Here is a 21,027-nt window from a genome sequence, read left to right on the forward strand (position 1 = left end):
TATCAATAAGTGTTTTTCCATTTCATCCAATCATCATCATTCGGTCAATATAGGTGAATTCAATAGACTTGATTGAGTTCATCAATTCTTTATTTTCACTTAGGTTTGTTACATCTAGGTTTAATCCTGTCCACATATATAATAGGTTCTCGCATTCCTTTAAATGCGAGTGGTCCTCGTAGGGTTTATTTTAGCTATCACAGGAAAAGTGATGTTGTGATCTCACAATGTTTTCACCAGTCCATTAGCAATATTTCAATCTGAGATCCTTCATCTCTTTGTGGCCGTCCGGGCCAGATATTTTCCAGCATTTCAGAATTGTTGACACCTATGGATACTTATGTGCATTCAACATTCAATCCAAACATATGTCAATGTACTTAGATCGTAATCTCTCCCATATTGTCTTAAATTGTATTGAAAATTCAAATATTCATTATATTATTATTGATCATATTGTTGAAACCATCTCTCTATTGTATAACTATAATCATTATCAGACAATAACACACTCTGTATTGTTATATTTCATGTCGAGAATCACTGATAAACTGTGTCACTCGGATGTGTGCTGCTCGTGCCAATGCCTACCTATGACAATTCACCTGGTTCAATCGCAAGCTATCTGATCCAGCCAAAGCTTCATTACCAATCACTGGCAAACTATTCGGCAGTCATAGAAGAGCAGCATTCATCTCAAACTTGTAAGCGTCCTCTGAACATCAAGACTGAAGGTTGTATGCAATTAATTGTCAAAACTTATCATGCCTCCAAAGCCTTTAAGTGAAAAGCAGACCATGGAAGTGCAAACATGCATGGAAAGCTTACTTAAAGAGCTTTCCCTTTACCAAAAGCAATACTCTGAATTTATTATTTTAGATCAGAGCACTTATGAATATCTTTCTGTCATCAAATCAGAAATTATTGAACTTAAGAACAACTATAAAGAGCTAAACTCTCAGTTGTCAGCTGAACACCTTGATGAAACTTCACATTTTGAGGCAATGCAATTATTTATAAAATTTTAGGGAGATATTAATAGTAAACTACGAATGTTTGAAAAGCAACAGTGCAGAGAGAGAGAGAGCAGGGTCAATCACCTGTAGCTGCATCGTCTGTTGCCACCGCACCTCAACAAAATTTCCGTCTACCAGAAATTCCTTTACCAACTTTTGGGGGGGAATTTAGTCAATGGTTGGATTTCAGTAGTATCTTTACCAATATTATCATTGATAATGAATCAGTCTCAGAACATCTGAAATTTTATTACCTGAAACAAGCATTGCATGGTCAAGCTCTTGCTAGAATACAGAACATCCCTCCAGGTGATTTCAAACTTGCATGGGACTCATTAACCCAGAGATATCACAATCCTCGTCTTATAGCTTCTAGCCACATACTGGCACTTGAGAACCCACCTAAAATTATTTGTAATGACTCACAGTCACTCAGAGCATTCATTGATCACACCAAATCTAACATCAATGCATTGGAGGCGTTGAGGTTAGGCATTGAATTGAAAGATTTATTATTTTTGCATAAAATTCTCGCACAATTGGATCAATCATGCTTGCGTGCATGGGAATCTCGTTGTACCATTGATCAAATTCCCACTCTAGATGAATTGTTTGAATTTCTTGAAGCTCAGTGTAAAGTCTATGATGCAGTAGGCTCAAATAATTCACAACAAGCACCTCAGAAAATCAATCAAAAACCCAATTCCAATGTATCCAATCAATATAACAATCAGTCCCAAAAGAAGTCATACAATCAATATCCTAATAATAATCAGCATTCTAATAAGCATTCATTTTCAGCTCCTCAAGCAATTACTACGAATCAATCGATGATGTGCAACTTTTGCCATGAGAAAACACATAACACTTTTAAGTGTTATTCAATTCTCAAATTGCAGCCTTCTGCTCGCTATGAGGCATTGAAAGAAAAGCGTCTATGCTTTAATTGTCTAAAACCTTATACGGTTTCACATGCATGTTCATCTGGAACTTGTCTAAAATGAGGGAAAAGGCACAATACCATATTACATGAATATTTTTCTGATCATCAGAATAAATTGAAAATTTCTGCAACTTCTAATGTAATCAGTTCCACTAGTGGAAGAATCAACTCTAATACTTTCTCAAATTTCAAAGAAAAATCGACTGAAGTCACTTCTGGCTCTACCAAAAATTCATGTCAATGTAAAAATCTAACTGCTGATGAATCAGTACCAGAAAAAATTAACTCTGAACAATCAATTGAACGTCAGTCCAGTGTAACTTCTCTTTCCTCAAGTTCCACTTTGGCTGATTTGAATCAAAATAGTATCTCAATACTTCCTACAGCCGAAGTTATTGTATATGATTCTGAAGATAAGCCTATCAAATGTACTGCGCTTCTTGACACTGGTTCAAATTGTCAACTATTAAGTAAAGAATTAGCTTCCCGTCTGAAACTACCTCCCATATCATTGGACACAACAATCGGTAGCATTGGTTACGGTCAAACTCAATCATCAGTTGCTCATCTCCTCAATATAAAGTCAACTGACTTCTCTTGGGCAACTCAACAACATTGTATAGTTGTAGAGCAAATTTCACAGCCCTTGCCTAGTGTCTCCATTGATTTAAATAAAATCAACATTCCTAAAAATATTCTTCTTGCTGACCCTAAATTTTCAGAAACGAAGCAGATTGATTTATTATTAGGAGCTAGTGTCTATGCTTTAGTATTAATACCTGGACAAATTAGCATGTCTGACAGCACACCAATTTTTCAGAATAGTAAGCTTGGATGGTTAGTATTTGGATCATTCAAAGATTCAACTATTGTCAAATCTAATCCTGAACTTGTTTCAAATTTCTTGATGGCCAACAATGACATATCAAATCAACTAGAAAAATTTTGGAAATTAGAAGAAGTTTCTAGCATTGCCCCAATTTCGAAGGAGAACAAATTTGTTGAAGATCATTATCAATCTCATACAATTCGGCAAGATGATGGACGTTTCATGGTTTCACTTCCACATACGGATAATTTTCATTCACTAGGTAATTCAAAATTTCAAGCTATCAAACGATTTAATTCTATTGAGAAGAGATTAGCTAACAATGCTGATTTAAAATCGCAGTATGTAGCATTCATGAAAGAATATGAGCAATTGGATCACATGGTCAAAGCACCTGAACTTGCCATAGATCAAAAATCATATTACTTACCACACCATTGTGTTCTTAAACCCGAATCCTCCTCCACGAAATTACGAGTTGTATTCGATGCTTCAGCTAAAACAAGTAGCGGTTTGTCTCTGAACGATGTCTTGCATGTTGGACCCACGGTTCAATCTGAATTGATTGAAATAGTCTTGAGATTCAGAACTCATCCTATAGCATTCATTGCTGACGTTTCAAAAATGTATAGGCAGATTTTGTTTGATCCAGCTGATCGTGATTTTCATCGCATTTTATGGCGTAATGATCCCTCTAAACCATTGTTAGAATATCAGATAAAAACAGTCACTTATGGAACTGCTCCTGCAGCATTTCTATCTACCAGATGTCTTATTGAACTTGCTGATTTGGAAGCAAATCATGACCCTCAACTATCCCGTGCAATAAAATGTGATTTTTACGTGGATGATCTACTTAGTGGTGCTAATTCAATCGAAGAAGCTAAAAATCTATCTCAAAATTTATTAATTACTCTTGAAAAAGGTGGTTTTCAATTAAGAAAATGGTTAAGCAACTCTACTGAAGTATTAGATCTTTTCCCACCTGAATTTGTTGAAACCTCCGTGGTTAAGCCAGTTTCAGAAGCCAATGATAATGCAACCAAAGCACTTGGGCTTATCTGGAATTCTAAATCTGATAATTTGTCTATCTCTTCTAATATAAATGGAATTGTTCACAAAACTTCTTTCACAAAAAGAGAGTTCCTGTCTTGTATATCTTCAATCTTTGATCCACTTGGTTTAATCACACCTGTAGTCATCTCTTGTAAAATTCTTGTAAATTGAATGAATAAGAACAGTATCCAACAATACTTTTCACCGGACGATAGTGCTAAGAAGAGACCTCGTGCTAAAAGTTCGCCTGAGCTCAAAAAGATGGAACAGAAAAAGCGTGCTCCAGACCCAAGTGTTAAAGCTTCCGGTAATGTGGACTCAGACTTTATTTAATCACTATTATTTGACCGTTTTGAAAAGCGGTTTAATAAGGCTATGAATGAAAAACTCGCGCTGCTAGCTACAAAGGGTGATTTAGGTGGTCTAATTGAAAAAGTGAATAAACTCTCTGTCGAGAATGAACAGTTAAGAAATCAAATTGTTGCTCAAAAAATTCAGAATAATCTCATAATCAGGAAGGTGGAAAATCTTGAAAATAGATCGAGAAGGAACAATTTAATTTTTCTCGGGCTGAAATATGAATGTGCAACAGTGGATTACGTGAGAACTGTCAAAGACTTTTGTGTGATTCATTTGGGGGCACGAGCAGATACCTGGGTTAATCGAGCACCTGCATTGGGCAAGAAAATAGATAACGGGCCAATCATTGCGCATTTTCCGGACGATCAGGACATCCATTTCATCACTAGAAACAGTAGGAAGCTGAAGGGTACTAGGTTTGTGATTCATAAAGACTTTGCTTTCGACACAAGAAAACGACGATCAGAGCTTTTCCGGGTGCTTGGCGAGTTTAAGAAACTAGTTCCTGGAGTGAGAGTAACGGTTGAAGTGGATCGTTTAATCGTGAATAGTCGGGTTTTCACGCTGGATGAGGAGAATGGACTGGTCTCGGAGGGAGAGGATGGGCTGCAGAAGATCGGGAGCATGTTCGATGAGAGTGTGATGCGGGCCGTGAGCGGGAGCATGTGTGATGAGGAGGAGCGAGGCGGCGAGGACGAAGATCGCAACTGCTGAGATAACGCCGTCAGTCCGTGTGAGAAGGGACAGTTGAGTATAGTAGCGTACAATGTGGCTGGATTAAGTGGTAAGATTGTTCAAGTATATAATTTTATTTGTAATTATGATTTTTTTGTACTCTTGGAGACGTTTGTTGAAAGAGGAAAGCAACTGTATTTTGAAAACTATTTTCCAGATTACAATTTATACTGGGAATTCGCAGTTAGAGGATCAAACTGGGGTAGAGCAAAGGAAGGAAAGTTAATAGGAATAATTAGAAAAATAATAGAGAGTTTTTGTAAGGTAATCGATGCGCATGAGAGGAAATTTATTCACATGAATGCAGGACAACGGGATGAATATTATATAGTTCCAATTTACCTGAGTGGTGGAGGAGACATGGAATGGGAGAGAGAATTCAATACATTATGGGAGTTTATGATAGTGCAAGAGCATAATAGAAATAATATGATTTTAATTGGAGATTTTAACGGTAGAATAGGAAATGGACAGGACTTGTCGGAATTAACAGATGTAATAGAATTGGGAAATGCACTGAGTAATAAGCGAGAGTCAAAGGATGAGGTGTATAATATGAAAGGTAAGAAAATATTAGATTTCTGTGAGGTTTTTAATTTGATCATCATGAATGGAAGGATAAGTGGAGATAGGTGGGGAGACTTGACGTTCATGGGAGGCAGAGGGGCTTCCGTAATAGATCTATGTTGCGTGGCTGTCGAATCAGCGCAAATAGTTGGAAAATTTTCTATTGTGCCAGAATTTTTATCTGATCATTTCCCAATTGAAGCTACGCTAATCACGGTTGATACTCTGGAAAGAGAGAGCACAATTTTGCCACTCTTACCGAAGTTGAAATGGAAGGAAACGAGGAAGAATGAATATATATCTAAACTCACCAATGCTTGTAGAGAAATAAATGGTCTTCCCGAGAGTAGTGAGGAGACTTATGAAGTATTAAATAATCTTGTATATAGAGCTGCAAATTATGTGCCCCAACCTGATAGAAAGAGAGAAGGATGGAAAGAAAAGTGGTTCGACAAAGAGTGTGCGGTTATGAGAAAGCGAGTGTTCAGCCTATTGAATGTGTTTAGAAAATCAAATTCGGAGCAGGTGAGTGAAAATTATATGAAGGTAGTAAAGGAATACAAACTGCTATGTAAGAGTAAAAGGCAAGCGTATTACAGCGATATAAAAGAACAATTCAGAAGAGTCAAGGATTCCAGTGATTTGTGGGCTCTGATAAAGAAATTTAAGTGTAGGGAGTTCAAGATTTCGGGAACTGTGAGTGCTGAGGATTGGGTTGAACACTTCAGACGAGTGTTTGGATCAGTTGGCGAGGTAGTCACATATTATGCGGCGAGGAATGTTGAAGATCAAACTCTTGACAAAGACATAGATATGAATGAATTGGAAAGTGCCCTCAAGACAATGTGCAACAATAAGGCTCCAGGTGATAATAGAATTCCTGCTGAGTTTTACAAGAATGCGTCAAAAAATTACAGAGAGATTATTTTGATTTTTTTCAATACCATTGTCAGAGGTGGACATATACCAACAGGGTTTTCACGTTCAATTATATTTCCATTGCATGAAAAAGGTGATACTAATGATGTGAATAATTATAGAGCCATATCTTTAATAAACGCTGTCGCTAAAGTATTTTCATTTATTTTACTGAGAAGGTTGCAGTTGCGGGAGGAAAGAGAAAAGATTATTAAAGAGAATCAGTGTGGCTTTCGGAGAGGTTATTCGGCTACTGATAATATTTTTGTTCTATTCATTATAGTAATGAAAACGTTGAATAGACCTAGAAAGAAGTTGTACTGTTTCTTTGTGGACTTCAAGGGAGCGTACGATAGTGTGGACAGAGAGGCTTTATTTTTTAAACTGAGTGAACTGGGAGTGTCGACTAAATTTATTGCGATGTTGAGGAGTCTATATAGAAATACGAAGTCTACTGTATGGCATGGCGTGGAGGGTAACTTAACAGAATACTTTGAAACCAGAAATGGATTAAAACAGGGATGCGTACACTCCCCGTTGCTATTCACACTATTTTTGAATGATTTGAGTGATGTTATTGGTGGAGGTATATATGTTGGGCTGGGGCTCATAAATTCGCTGTTATATGCTGATGACGTGGTATTGATGTCTGAGAATCCTCGACAACTGCAGTCAATGATAAATAAGTTGAAGGAATATTGCATAAGGTGGAATCTCACAGTTAACATGACTAAATCCAAGATTGTAGTTTTCAGAACAGGAGGACGATTGGGAGAAAGAGAGAAGTGGTACAATGAAAATGAAGTTATTGAAACAGTGAATGAGTACAGATACCTGGGAGTTGTTTCTTCATCTAGACTTGCCCTAACCGCACATTTTAAATGTAAGATAACAGCTGCCAGATTTGGGATTAATAGTCTATGGTGAAGACTCATTTTGAATGATGAAGCACCTTTGTCAATGAAATGGGGAATTTTTGATTCGATAAGTAAAGCGCAGGTATGGGGATATGCGGAGAGAGAAGAACTAGAAAAATGTCTCAGGTTGTTTGTCAAGAAAATATTTGGACTACCGTGTAATACGCCAAATTATATAGTACACTTAGAGACAGGAAAGGAAATTTTGTGGTTGTATACTTTGAGCGTTCATATAAAATATGTATTGAATTCTTTTGAGATACCTGGCAACCGATATCGAACATTGATCGCAAGACATTGTTTAAGAGAAAAGTGTGGTTGGTATTCTGAATGGAGACGGATATTAAGAGAGTTTGATATTGAATTGCCGATAACAGCGGACAACTGGCAAGCAGCGAATTTCAGGAGGGGGTGGGAAGCAACGTGGAGAAGATAAAAGTTAAAGTTAAAAGTAAGTGGCTAGAGAGAAGAGAGCGGCCACAGTTTCACAGAATCTACGCAGATGTAAAAATTGACGATGGAACGAGAAATTAAATGAATGATGAGTCCAAACGGAATGTTATCTTGATGATTTTCAAGGCCAGAGGAGGGCTATTATTGCTCAATCACGCACCGCAAAGAGAGGAGGGGATGGGTATCTGTTCTATTTGCAATAGCCGAGAAACGGAAGATGCTTATCATTTCATCGGTAAATGTTCAATTTTGGGTGAAATAAGAAAGAAATATCTGAGAGGGGCGATGCTAGAGAGAGAGACAGTAATTGAGTATCTGAATGGAAAATGTTGGACGAGTCTAGTAGGATATTTGAGGGAGGCAGTGAGATACAGGCGAGAATTGATAACAGAATTCAATTTTTAGGAGTTTATAATCGATAAGAGTCATTTCTTTATTGTTATTGATATCTTGTTATGCAATTGTGAAATGTACATTTTAATGTTGAAGTGGAAAAGTCTTTTTAGGATTATTATTAGAGTTATTAGCTATATAAAAGTAGTATTTTATCATAAACATGAGAAGCCGCAAGACTTTATGTATTATTAAGTAGTGCTTTGATCAATGCAGATGACTCAATTGATTGATTATTCTAAGATTTTTAAGAGGTTTTGTTTTCAAAGTTTTGGTTTTTTTTCGTGAAGTTAATAATGATGTTATTTGTATATTTTATAAGTCCAGCCACATTGACGCATACAAGGTCCCTAAAAGAGGGTGAATTTAATAGTGTGAATTGCTTTTTAAAAGTTGAGTTACAATGTTTAGTTATGATAATTACGAGAAATTAGTTAGGTATGAGAAGAAGGAGGAATTGGATAGGAATGATAAGGAGAAATAATTATTGAGTGAATTATGTAATCACAAAAACAATAATAATTATTCAATATTAGTATAATGTATAATAAAGAAATCTATATACTCGGCTGACGGCCTCGGCTAAGCCTAAAGAACTTTTATTTATGATTTAGTTCTGGTCTATTCTATTCTATATTCTACTAATTACATCTCTTACCAAAATCAGTTCCATAATTATTAATAATTTTCGAAATGCTGAATTTCAAATGAATTGGATAATCAACATTTGTTATATAGGTGATACGTTATAGCAGAGACAAGAAATATTATGCTTATCCTTCATCTATGGTTAAAGGTTGTAATCTCTTCTATATAAGGTGTACATAATGATCTCATCTACTATTGTCACAGCTCGAACAATGGAAACTGTGTGTGAAGAATTATTAATAAAACAGAAGGGTAGGTAGTCTGTTCATATGCTTATATAGGGGCTGTGTTTCATTTAACGTTATTATTATTATTAATAAGTATTAATAATAATAATTTAACGTTATCTCAGACATTCATCACAAAAATATTACAGTACTCAATTCACTACTTTTATCGTTATTGCAACTTCCAATAGTTAATTATACTTCTAATACTATTACATATTTTTCATACTTCACCGTTCAATCCTATTTAAAATTCATCTAAATAATCTAGCACTTTCTCAATCGCCTCCTCTACTTCTTATTTTTCTTTCTCATTTCTCTTCTTAATCTTATAGTTATTATGATTCCTAGAATATTCTTGAAATTATAACATTTATTATAACTGTTGTGATTGTGGTGATGATGATTATTATTCTTTTCTATTCTTCTCCGTTTTCTTCTTCTTCTTCTTCTTCTTCTTCTTCTTCTTCTTCTTCTTCTTCTTCTTCTTCTTCTTCTTCTTCTTCTTCTTCTTTCCTTGATTAATTCAAGATCACAATACGATGTTCTATTTCTCATTCTATAGTTCAGTTTTATAAGTTCTTCTCAATTGTGCACATTCCTTCTTTCTCTTCTCTTCTTCCCTATTATTATCATTATTTTCCCTGTGATTTTTCCACTAGCTATCCAGCATGTTCAAATGTTCATTTCTCTTTCTATCTCTATTTCTCTTTCTATCTGATTACTTTCCATTAATATCCATATTTGATATTCGGTTCTTTCTCACATTAAATCATACTATTCCTCTTCCATTTTATGCAAATATTATTCATTATCAGTTGTATTATGTATTTTCTCAATTTTCCCAATTGATAACTTTCTTCAAAGATATTTCGTTTTTCTGCTGGCTTTTTCTTCTCTTTTGCAGTTTTTAATGGATCTCATTTCTGCTCTATCTCCACCTTGAACACGATCTTCCACTACTGGATTCCATCTCTCTCTATCTCAAATTGGACTCGATTTTCCACCACTGGATTTCATCTCTCTCTGTCAACACTTGGACTCGATCTTCCACTACTGGATTCCTTCTCGCACAATCTTCACTTTGACTCGATCTTCCACTACTGGATTCCTTATCGCTCTACCTCCACTTGGACTCGATTCTTCCACTACTGGATACCTACTCGCTCTATCTCCACTTGAACTAGATCTTCCACTACCAGTTCTTCCTCAATCTTCATCTCATTCACCATTCTGATTATTCATCAGTAGATATATATTACCAATCCTGGAGCAAATGTCCCAGAACCGCCTTTAACCTCAAGGTCACCCAAGACGATCCCAACCTAACCTCAAGGTCACCCAAGATGACCCAACCTAACCCGAAGGTCACCCAAAATGACCCAACTTAACCTCAAGGTCACCCAAGATGACCAAACCTAACCTCAAGGTCACCCAAGATGACCAAACCTAACCTCAAGGTCACCCAAGATGACCCAACCTAACCTCAAGGTCACCCAAAGAGGCCCAACCTAACCTCAAGGTTACCCAAGATGACCAAACCTAAACAAGGTCACCCAAAATGACCCAACCTAACCTCAAGGTCACCCAAGATGACCAAACCTAACCAAGGTCACCCAAGAAGACCAAACCTAACCTCAAGGTCACCCAAGATGACCAAAAAAAAAAAATGAAAATCAAATGTTTATTTATTGACATGAAAAGATTACAACAAAAATATCTATCTTCCAGCATTGTCTTCATAATCCAATCATGGGTTGAGTAGACAATATTGTGGAGCTCCATCAATCCAGTGGGGACTGCAATTGGTCTGGGAGATGACTCATTTGCCGGGACGGCTCCTCGTCTCGCTGTGGTCGCCGGTTGCCCCACCGCCACCGGTTGTCCAGCTGCCGCCGGTCATCCAACTGCTGCCGCCAGTCATCCGGCTGCCGCCAGTCGCCCCACCACTGCCAGTCACCCCGCTGCCAGTCGTCCGGCCGCCGCCAGTCACCCCACCGCTGCCAGTCGTCCGGCCGCCACCAGTCACCCCACCACTGCCAGTCACCCCGCTGCCGGTAGCCCCACCGCCGCCAGTCATCCTGCTACCACTGCTGGTCGCCCCACCACCACCGGTCGCCCCCACTGTCGGTGACCATCCTGCTGCCAACAGTTGTCCTGCTGAGGCTGGCAATCATCCCGTCGGCTGAGGTCAGGACGGCTTCAATTTGGCAGTGACTCTTCATATAGGTAAAAAATCACCTTACTTTTCTTTCGGTGATGTAATTTCAGCGACCCCCACTCCACCTCCCTCTGTCACATGACCAATGGCCACGCCCACCTGCATTAAGGGACTCTAGCTCAAGATGGTCATGCAGGACCTGTCACTCTACATGGTCATGGAGACCTATCACTCCACATCAATATGTCCATGGTAGACCTACAAGATCAAGATTTCCATGAAAGACTCTAGATCAACATGGTCATGCTGCTCTAGAGATCAAAATGGCATGGAAGATAGACATGACTTATTTTAAATGGACATTTTCAATGACCATCAGTCCTCCTGTCACATGGACCTTCATGTCTGTATGGGCATGGTTGGGGGTCGTCCACTCAGTCGTTCAAACCTAACCTAACCTAACCCAACCTAACCTAACCTAACCTAACCTATCCTAACCAAACCTAAGTTTTTAGCCTCTAACCCAAATCCCCCCCCTCTCCTGCCAAAGGTCATCATCCCCCGTCGAAGGTCACAAAACCAAAGTTTTTAACCTTAACCTAACCTAACCTAACCTAACCTGTCAATCAACTGTCAACTGTCAATTGTCAACTGTCAATCAACTATCAACTGTCAATTGTCAACTGTCAATCAACTGTCAACTGTCAATTGTCAACCGTCAATTGTCAACTGTCAATCAACTGTCAATTGTCAACTGTCAATTGTCAACTGTCAATCAACTGTCAACTGTCAATTGTCAACTGTCAATCAACTGTCAAATGTCAATTGTCAACTGTCAATTGTCAACTGTCAATTGTCAACTGTCAATCAACTGTCAACTGTCAATCAACTGTCAACTGTCAATTTTCAACTGTCAATCAACTGTCAACTGTCAATTGTCAACTGTCAATTGTCAACTGTCAATTGTCAACTGTCAATTGTCAACTGTCAATCTACTGTCAACTGTCAATTGTCAACTGTAAATCAACTGTCAACTGTTAATTGTCAACTGTCAACTGTCAATTGTCAACCGTCAATTGTCAACTGTCAATCAACTGTCAACTGTCAATTGTCAACTGTAAATCAACTGTCAAATGTCAATTGTCAACTGTCAATCAACTGTCAACTGTCAATTGTCAACTGTCAATTGTCAACTTTCAATCAACTGTCAACTGTCAATTGTCAACTGTCAATCAACTGTCAACTGTCAATTGTCAACTGTCAATTGTTAACTGTCAATCAACTGTCAACTGTCAATTGTCAACTATAAATCAACTGTCAACTGTTAATTGTCAACTGTCAACTGTCAATTGTCAACCGTCAATTGTCAACTGTCAATCAACTGTCAATCAACTGTCAACTGTCAATATTGTCAACTGTCAATCAACTGGCAACTGTCAATTGTCAACTGTCAATCAACTGTCAACTGTCAATTGTCAACCGTCAATTGTTAAATGTCAATCAACTGTCAATCAACTGTCAACTGTCAATTGTCAACTGTCAATCAACTGTCAACTGTCAATTGTCAACCGTCAATTGTCAACTGTCAATCAACTGTCAATCAACTGTCAACTTTCAATTGTCAACTGTCAATCAACTGTCAACTGTCAATCAACTGTCAACTGTCAATTGTCAACCGTCAATTGTCAACTGTCAATCAACTGTTTTTGTGGGTGGGTTAGGTTAGGTTATGTTAGGTTAGGTTAGGTTAGGTTAGGTTAGGTTTGAACGTCGTGGGTGATCTTGAAATTGATGTGACCTTCGACGGGGGATGATGACCTTTGGCATGGGAGGGGGGGGATTTGGGTTGAAGGCTAAAAACTTAGGTTTGGTTGGGTTAGGTTAGGTTAGGTTTGAACGACTGAGTGGACGACCCCCAACCATGCCCATACAGACATGATGGTCCATGTGACAGGAGGAGTGACGGTCATTGAAAATGTCCATGTTAAATAAGTCATGTCTATCTTCAATGCCATTTTGGTCTTTAGAGCAGCATGGCTTTGTTGATCTAGAGTCTCTCATGGACATCTTGATCTAGTAGGTCCACCATGGACATATTGATGTGGAGTGATAGGTCTCCATGACCATGTAGAGTGATAGGTCCTGCATGACCATCTTGAGCTAGATTCCCTTAATGCTGGTGGGCATGGCCATTGGTCATGTGACAGAGGGAGGTGGAGTGGGGGTCACTGAAATTGCATCGCCGAAAGTAGAATAAGGTGATTTTTCACCTATATGGAGAGTCACTGCCAAATTGAAGCCATCCTGACCTCAGCCAGCGGGATGATTGCCAGCCTCAGCAGGACGACTGTTGGCAGCGGGATGGTCACCGACAGTGGGGCGACTGGTGGTGGTGGGGCGACCGGCAGTGGTGGCCGGATGACTGGCGGCGGTGAGGTAACCGGTGGCAGCCAGATGACCAGCGGCAGGGTGACTGGCGGTGGTGGGGAGACTGGTGGCGGCCGGACGACTGGCAGTTGTGGGGCGACCGGCAGTGGCCGGACGACTGGCAGCGGGGTGACTGGCAGTGGTGGGGCGACCGGTGGCGGCCAGACGACTGGCGGCGGGGTGACTAGCAGTGGTGGGGAGACTGGCGGCGGCCGGATGACTGGCGGCAGCAGTTGGATGACCAGCGGCGGCTGGACAACCGGTGGCGGTGGGGCGACCGGCAGCCGCAGCAAGACGAGGAGCCGGCCTGGCAAATGAGTCATCTCCCAGACCAATTGCAGTCCCCACTGGATTGATGGAGCTCCACAATATTGTCAACTCAACCCATGATTGGATTATGAAGACAATGCTGGAAGATAGATATTTTTGTTGTAATCTTTTCATGTCAATAAATAAACATTTGATTTATCATTTTTTTTTTTTTTTTTTTGATTTGGATAACCTTGAGGTCAGGTTTGGTTGTCTTGGGTGACCTTGAGGTTAGGTTTGGTCATCTTGGGTGACCTTGAGGTTAGGTTTGGTCATCTTTGGTGACCTTGGTTAGGTTTGGTCATCTTGGGTGACCTTGAGGTTAGGTTAGGTCGTTTTGGGTGACCTTGAGGTTAGGTTGGGTCATCTTGGGTGACCTTGAGGTTAGGTTTGGTCATCTTGGGTGACCTTGAGGTTAGGTTGGGTCGTTTTGGGTGACCTTGAGGTTAGGTTGGGTCGTGTTGGGTGACCTTGAGGTTAGGTCGGGATTGTCTTGGGTGACCTTGAGGTTAAAGGCGGTTCTGAGACATTTGCTCCAGGATTGGTAATATATATCTACTTTCATCACCGGAACTCCACAGATCACAACATCTACATCTAATTGTGTTTAGTGAATTTTGAACTAGTGTTTTTAAATAGTGAAGGAAGCCGAACTGTCAAGGCATACAGAATGCACTCGAATCAAGAGACTTTTTCATTTAGGTTAAGTTTTATCTGTTTCATCCCCATTTTCCCCGTCATGTGTCGTTCTGAGGTCGGTTCAAGGCTGGTCTGCTGCTTCCATGATGCCTCTCACTGACACGTCAGCTCGCTCGCCCTCAAGTAGGTATGCTTATTTCAATAATAGTAATAATGATGCAGGTTTGTTTCTATCAAATGAGCTCCACTCTTTCAAAAAACGTTTCGAGGCTGCTCACATTAACGTCCAATCCTTCAGGTGTCACATTGATGAACTCAGAGCAATCTTCCGTTTTCAGGACTTCAATATTATTGGGATTTCCGAATCATTTTCAAAGCCTGGTATTCCATCAAATCTTGTTGAATCAACTGTATATAATCTCTTCCGAAATGATAGATTAAATAAAGCTTGTGGAGGTGTAGCAGTTTATGTGAAAGATGGTATCAAAACAAAAGTTTTAATCACATCTCAACAGGAGTATTGTTCCAGACCAGAGTTCATGCTACTTGAATTATCCTTATCTAGTACTGATAAATTACTCGTTTGTATCTGTTATCGCCCACCAAAAATAGGTCATTTTACAGATTTCGAAAATGCCTTGCTTCCTCTCATGCCTTGTTATAACTGTATACTAGTTATGGGGGATATGAACACCGACTTAAACATGACAAATTGTGACTTCAATTACTTTCAACTGACTACAATTTTCCAATGCCTGAACATGACTATTTCACCTCTCGATCCAACCCATCATACTAATGAATCAGACACACTCATTGGCCTTCTGATTGTTAGCGATCCCAACGAGGTTGTTCAAACAGGTCAAATCCCAGTCCCAGCGGTTTCTGGACATGATTTGATTTACTGTGTACTTTCCCATAAGATACCTAAGCCAGAACAGAAAATTATAACTTATAGAGACTTCAAAAACTTTGATGAAGCCGCTTTCATGACTGATGTGGCTCAGACTCCATGGCATCAAATTGAAGCATTACCCTCAGTTGATGACATGGCCAAGACTTTCGAGAATTGGACTTTGACTTTGTATGACAAACATGCACCTTATGTGACAAGGAGGATTAATAGAGAACGACGAGTACCGTGGATGACTGAAGACATACTTAAGATGATGGGACATAGAGACAAAGCACATAGAAAATTTGAAAAGACATTCGAATTGGACAGTTTGATAGAGTATAGGAATAGATATAGAGTATATATAGATATAGGAATATAGAGTATAGCCTTAGAAAAAGAGTCAAACAGGAATTACGGAACTCAAAGATTAGGTACTTGAATTCGTTCATGACAAACAATAGACAAGACTCACAATCACTTTGGCAGGGAATAAAAGAATTGGGGCTTGGCAGACAGAAATCAAATCCCCAAATTAATTTATCATTCTTTTTGGACAATATAAATTACCATTTCGTTTCACATTCCAACCAATGTGACGAAGTTGTCATTGGTAATCATATCAATGATCTTGAAGAGCAGGTTACAAACTTAGATATACCACTTATATTGATCAATTTCATTTTCATCCAATCTCGAGTCCAGTGTCTTTGAAGAAGACAATTTCAAAGCAATTCAACATATTCATAGTAATGCTGTGTGTAGACAAAATTCCTATTAAATTTATCAAGAAGATGTTATTTGCTGTTTTACCAACCATTACATACATTTTCAACAAGTCACTTGAAGAAGGCAATTTCCATTAAAACTGGAAGTTTGCTCTGGTTTACCCTCTAAATAGAGTTGGATCATCCAATAATGTTGAGGATTTCAGACCAATCAGTATTTTACCTGCATTGTCCAAAGTGCTGGAAAGACTTATTCATGCTCAAGTTGTAAAATTTCTAGACAACAATAGAAAGCTTCATAACTTTCAATCAGGCTTTAAGAAATTCCATTCAACTGAGACAGCTCTCCTTCGTGTCACTGATGATATAAGATCAGCTATGGATCAAAGAACCAATGCACTATCCTCACCCTATTTGATTTTTCTAAAGCATTTGATACTGTTGATCATATAGTTCTTTCAAATAAGTTAGCTATTCTTGGTTTTAGTCACAACTCTCTGGTTTGGTTCAAATCCTATCTCTCAGGTAGGAAACAATGTGTTTCTGTTGATGACAACAAGTCAAATTGGAAAAATGTTATGCATGGAGTACCACAAGGTTCAATTTTAGGCCCTCTCCTATTCACTTTGTATGCTGATGACCTCTCCTCCATTATCAAGTTCTCCAGCTTCCATACTTATGCAGATGGCCTTCAAATTTATTTAAGCTGTCCCATAACAAAAATTAATGGAACCGTTGGAATAATGAATCAGGATATCAATTCGATAGTTGAATGGACAAAGAAAAATGGTCTTAAACTTAATCCCATCAAAACACAACCCATTATAATTGGATATTCTCGTCTTATAAACAATATTGACCTTGAATCGATTCACAAAATTAGTGTAGATGGTAATGACATTTCTTACTGTGGCTCACTGAAAAATGTAGGAACTATTATGAATAATACTCTTGACTGGTCAGAACAAGTGAACAAAACATGTAAAAAGGTATTTTCAACAATGCATTCATTGAAGAAAATGCACGACATCCTCCCTAGAAACATTAAATTGTTATTGGTTCAATCTCTTATCTTTCCACATTAAATGTATTGTAATTCTGTTCTCAACGATATGCAAGTCACTGTGAATGATAAACCACAGCGTTTCCAAAATAATTTTTTTAATATTATTGTCAACGTTTCATCTACTCTCTTCAACGTCATGAACATATCACCACTGCCCACATTGCCAGTTCAACATTGAAGCTTCCCGATCAAAGACGTTTCCGAATAGTCAAGCTTGTTAGAAATATCTTGAAATACAGAAATCCGAACTATTTCAAAGATGATTTCAAATTTGTTTCTGAAGGTAGGAGGTCAGATGCTTCACATACTAGAACCAGAGAAAGTACGTTAAGGATACCCAACCATCGAACCACTATTCTCACAAAATCATTTTTAGTCAGTGCCTGTCGTGCATGGAATGCACTTCCTGTTTCTATCAGGTCCATCGAGAGCCGAGTGAGCTTCATCCTGACTTTAAAAAAAAAAAACATCTTTTGGAACAAATGACTGAAATTGTCCGGCCCTAGAACGATCACATGACAACCATTCTTCACCCATCCCACCAATATAAACCTATAAACCTTTTACAGAATGAATTGTATATATATATCATATAAACTCATGTTATTTTAATTATCCACTGCATACTGCTGTATATTACTGAAAGTTGATAACCCTGACCTACTTTCAGCCTACTCCATTTTATTAATCAAAAATTTGATCTTATCTACCTATATATTTTTTTTACTTTATTATTTTCCTTTTTTTTCTCTTAAATATTCATGTTGATTAAAACTTTTACAATATTTCCATTCATAAATAAATCCTCAGTTTAATCAATGAAATTAATGTTTTGGTAGAGAGTGAGTGGGAAGGATATTTTTAATATTCTTCCCGAAGAATGGACATTGATAATATGTCCATAGCTCCGCCAATTTATGTAGATGCATAACAATATAATTATCTATAGTTATTATATTACAAACTGCTTTTTCATATCATATACTGTTCAATAATTATTTTCTTAGTCTATATTATGTAAATTCATCTATAATTTTGCTGTATTGTAAGCTATTGTATATAAGTGTATAAGCCATTATATATTGTAATCTACATAGATAAAGTACTCAATCCATCAATCAGCATGCCTTGGTTTGCACTACATCAAACTTTCAGTGGTCACCAACCACTAAAGCTGCCATATCTCAGTTCATTTTGTTCTAATCTCAAAATATCTGGTATCAATCGACAGGCAATTAAATTTACTAAAAAAAGTTATTCCTGTAAAGTGTTTGTAGAACCAACGGTTCCTGAGTTATTTGAGATAACAAAATTTTAAATGGTCGTCATTTTGTTCTATAAAGTTGAAAAATTATCATAATTTTTTTCTAGCTTTGTCTAGTTGTTATAAATTATCGTGCAAAGTTACAATTTTGTATGTTCAATCATTATTCAGGGGAAAATAATAAGTGAGAAAATCAAAATGGCCGCTGTGTGAGTAACTGAAAACTTCCGGAATTTGAAATATGATATTTTGATATGTTTTTCACCCAGGAAGAATACCCTATAGTTCGTAAACATTCTGTATAGTACGAATGGTGTGCTCGTTATTGGTTCGCTTAGTATTGCTGTTATTCGGGTAACCAATTTGAGTCTTCTAAGACTTCTAATTATCAGTTATGAGCTCCAAAATAATGTTAGAACTGTTCAGAGCCTGATCTAATGGTTCCATTAATATTTCGTAACCTTTCTCCTATTTACTCACGTACAAGCATAATGCTTCTTTGGGCAGCACTGTCAGCAAACAAGATCAATATGGAAAAGAAACTAATCACCTTCTATCAAGGTATATAAATGTTGATCAGTAAATCATGTGATAATGTAATCCATATTGCTGTAAAAAATTATCAATCAGTTGTATCATAGACAAGGATCACTAATACAGATCAGTTTGATATTTTTCTCTGGTACGATAAAAAATTGAGGTAAAGATTGTTGATCAAGGATTGTCGTTGATCTTGATTGATACAGACTATTATAAGGTTTTTTGACATTCAACATACATCTAATATCCTACATGGGATGAAACAGAAGATAAGAATATTCATCACTCAAAAAAGAGAATTACAGCTACAGCCATCTTCAAATCAAATTTTTAAAATGAAAGATTAAATGAAGGATAAGAGCCTATTTTATCTATTCGAGAGAAATTCATTAGAATTGGAACTCTTCAGCGCAGAGTTCTATCTAGAAATTATACTCTGGCGCAAAGTTCATAATTTATAAACCAATACTTGTCAATGTATACCAATACTATCATTGTACTATGCGTGAGTGAAAAATTTGATTATTTTCCATGAATTTAGAAAAATGAAAACACATAATCAGAAAACTCCGATTCATAAAAAATGATAAACTTCAAAGATAAACACAATGCCCACTTGACGATGAGAAATGTCAAAACGAAACTGAGAGAGATGGCTGCATTCAGTATTAATTTACATAATAATTAAGAATCGTATAGACCTATGATGTTATTTCTACTTTTGTTTTACCAATATAGTATGAAACAATCGAATTGAGCATGCAACTATTTAAATCTGAAATGTGTTTTCCCTTTGAGTGATAAATACGCCTAATGGAACCGCAATTTCATCATAATCAAAAACAACGTCAGTCGTCAGAAAAATGCATAAGCATGACTCTCCGTCATTAGGTACAATATGTTGTGTGTTATAGGTTAGTAGAATAATGGATTGATGTGATTAACCAATAATATTAATCCTGCACAAGTCAATGATACTTTTATAGAATTTGATACTTTGAACTAATGAACAAGTGTTACATTTTCATATTGATTAATACAATACAATTGCTAATTGAACTATTGTATAATCATACTAAGGTGAGACAAGTAGAATAAATATAGATAGATAGATAGATAAATGCCTCTTTTTTATTAACACTTTACAATATAAAAAGTGATGTGGGCGAAATTGTAGCAGTAAGAGCCCCCTTTCCCTTTCCCTTTTTATCTATATATATATATATATATATATATATAATATATATATATATATATATATATAAATGAATGTTTGTATGTTTGTTTGTTTGTTGGTATCTTTGTTTGTTCCCTAGAGACTTGAATACTACTTGATAGAACGGCATGAAACTTTGGGAATATGTTGTGTGAATATTGGGGATGGTTTCTGAACAGAAATTTTAATAGGGGGGGGCTGATAATAATTATTTATTAATCCATTTTACAGACCTATGTTTTCGAAATTTTCGACCCAGCGGCTACCGAAGAACAGAAAGGTGATCATGATTCAAGATCATATTGTGATAATATGTTTAGCATCTAAAGTTACTAGCTGTATAATAAACACGTCACCCTGTGATAAATTGTGTACTGGTATTAAAACGGTAGTTTGGAGTTGAAGTTAGTGTAGTTGATTGGTAACAGCTGTAGATAATCGTTCCTTAGAAGACCTATACAAATAATTATCACTCCCCTATCATTGAGAAACTGAAAAATGTTGGAAAAAAATTATTCACCTCTTGAAAGAGAGTTGTTCATATTGCATTCATTAATTACTGAAGAATGACAGACTAATTTACATTTTTTCAAATATAGCTTAGCTTATATTCATCCTAAAATGGAAGATGAAAAGAATAGGTCTATGGAATTCTGTGTAATTCATCGTACATCGCATATTTCCTGGACCATCTATTGACAATCAACAACTATGAAAACA

General features: G+C 37.3%; 3 protein-coding genes across 3 annotated transcripts in view; 2 read left to right on the forward strand and 1 right to left on the reverse strand.

Moving 5' to 3' along the window:
• The window catches only part of LOC111050122 (ITG-like peptide), a 358,595-nt gene that overhangs the window by 328,652 nt on the left and 8,916 nt on the right, over positions 1–21,027 (reverse strand). The gene's annotated exons all lie outside the window — the stretch shown is intronic.
• LOC120354620 (classical arabinogalactan protein 9-like) lies at positions 10,880–11,251 on the forward strand. The gene has a single exon (XM_039441983.1). It carries the CDS (start codon positions 10,880–10,882, stop codon positions 11,249–11,251), a length of 372 nt encoding a protein of 123 aa, XP_039297917.1.
• LOC120354621 (uncharacterized transmembrane protein DDB_G0289901-like) lies at positions 13,498–13,968 on the forward strand. Its single transcript, XM_039441984.1, has one exon. The coding sequence runs from the start codon at positions 13,498–13,500 to the stop codon at positions 13,966–13,968; it is 471 nt and encodes a 156-aa protein (XP_039297918.1).

Source organism: Nilaparvata lugens, chromosome X (genome assembly GCF_014356525.2).
Source record: "Nilaparvata lugens isolate BPH chromosome X, ASM1435652v1, whole genome shotgun sequence".
Lineage (NCBI taxonomy): Eukaryota > Metazoa > Arthropoda > Insecta > Hemiptera > Delphacidae > Nilaparvata > Nilaparvata lugens.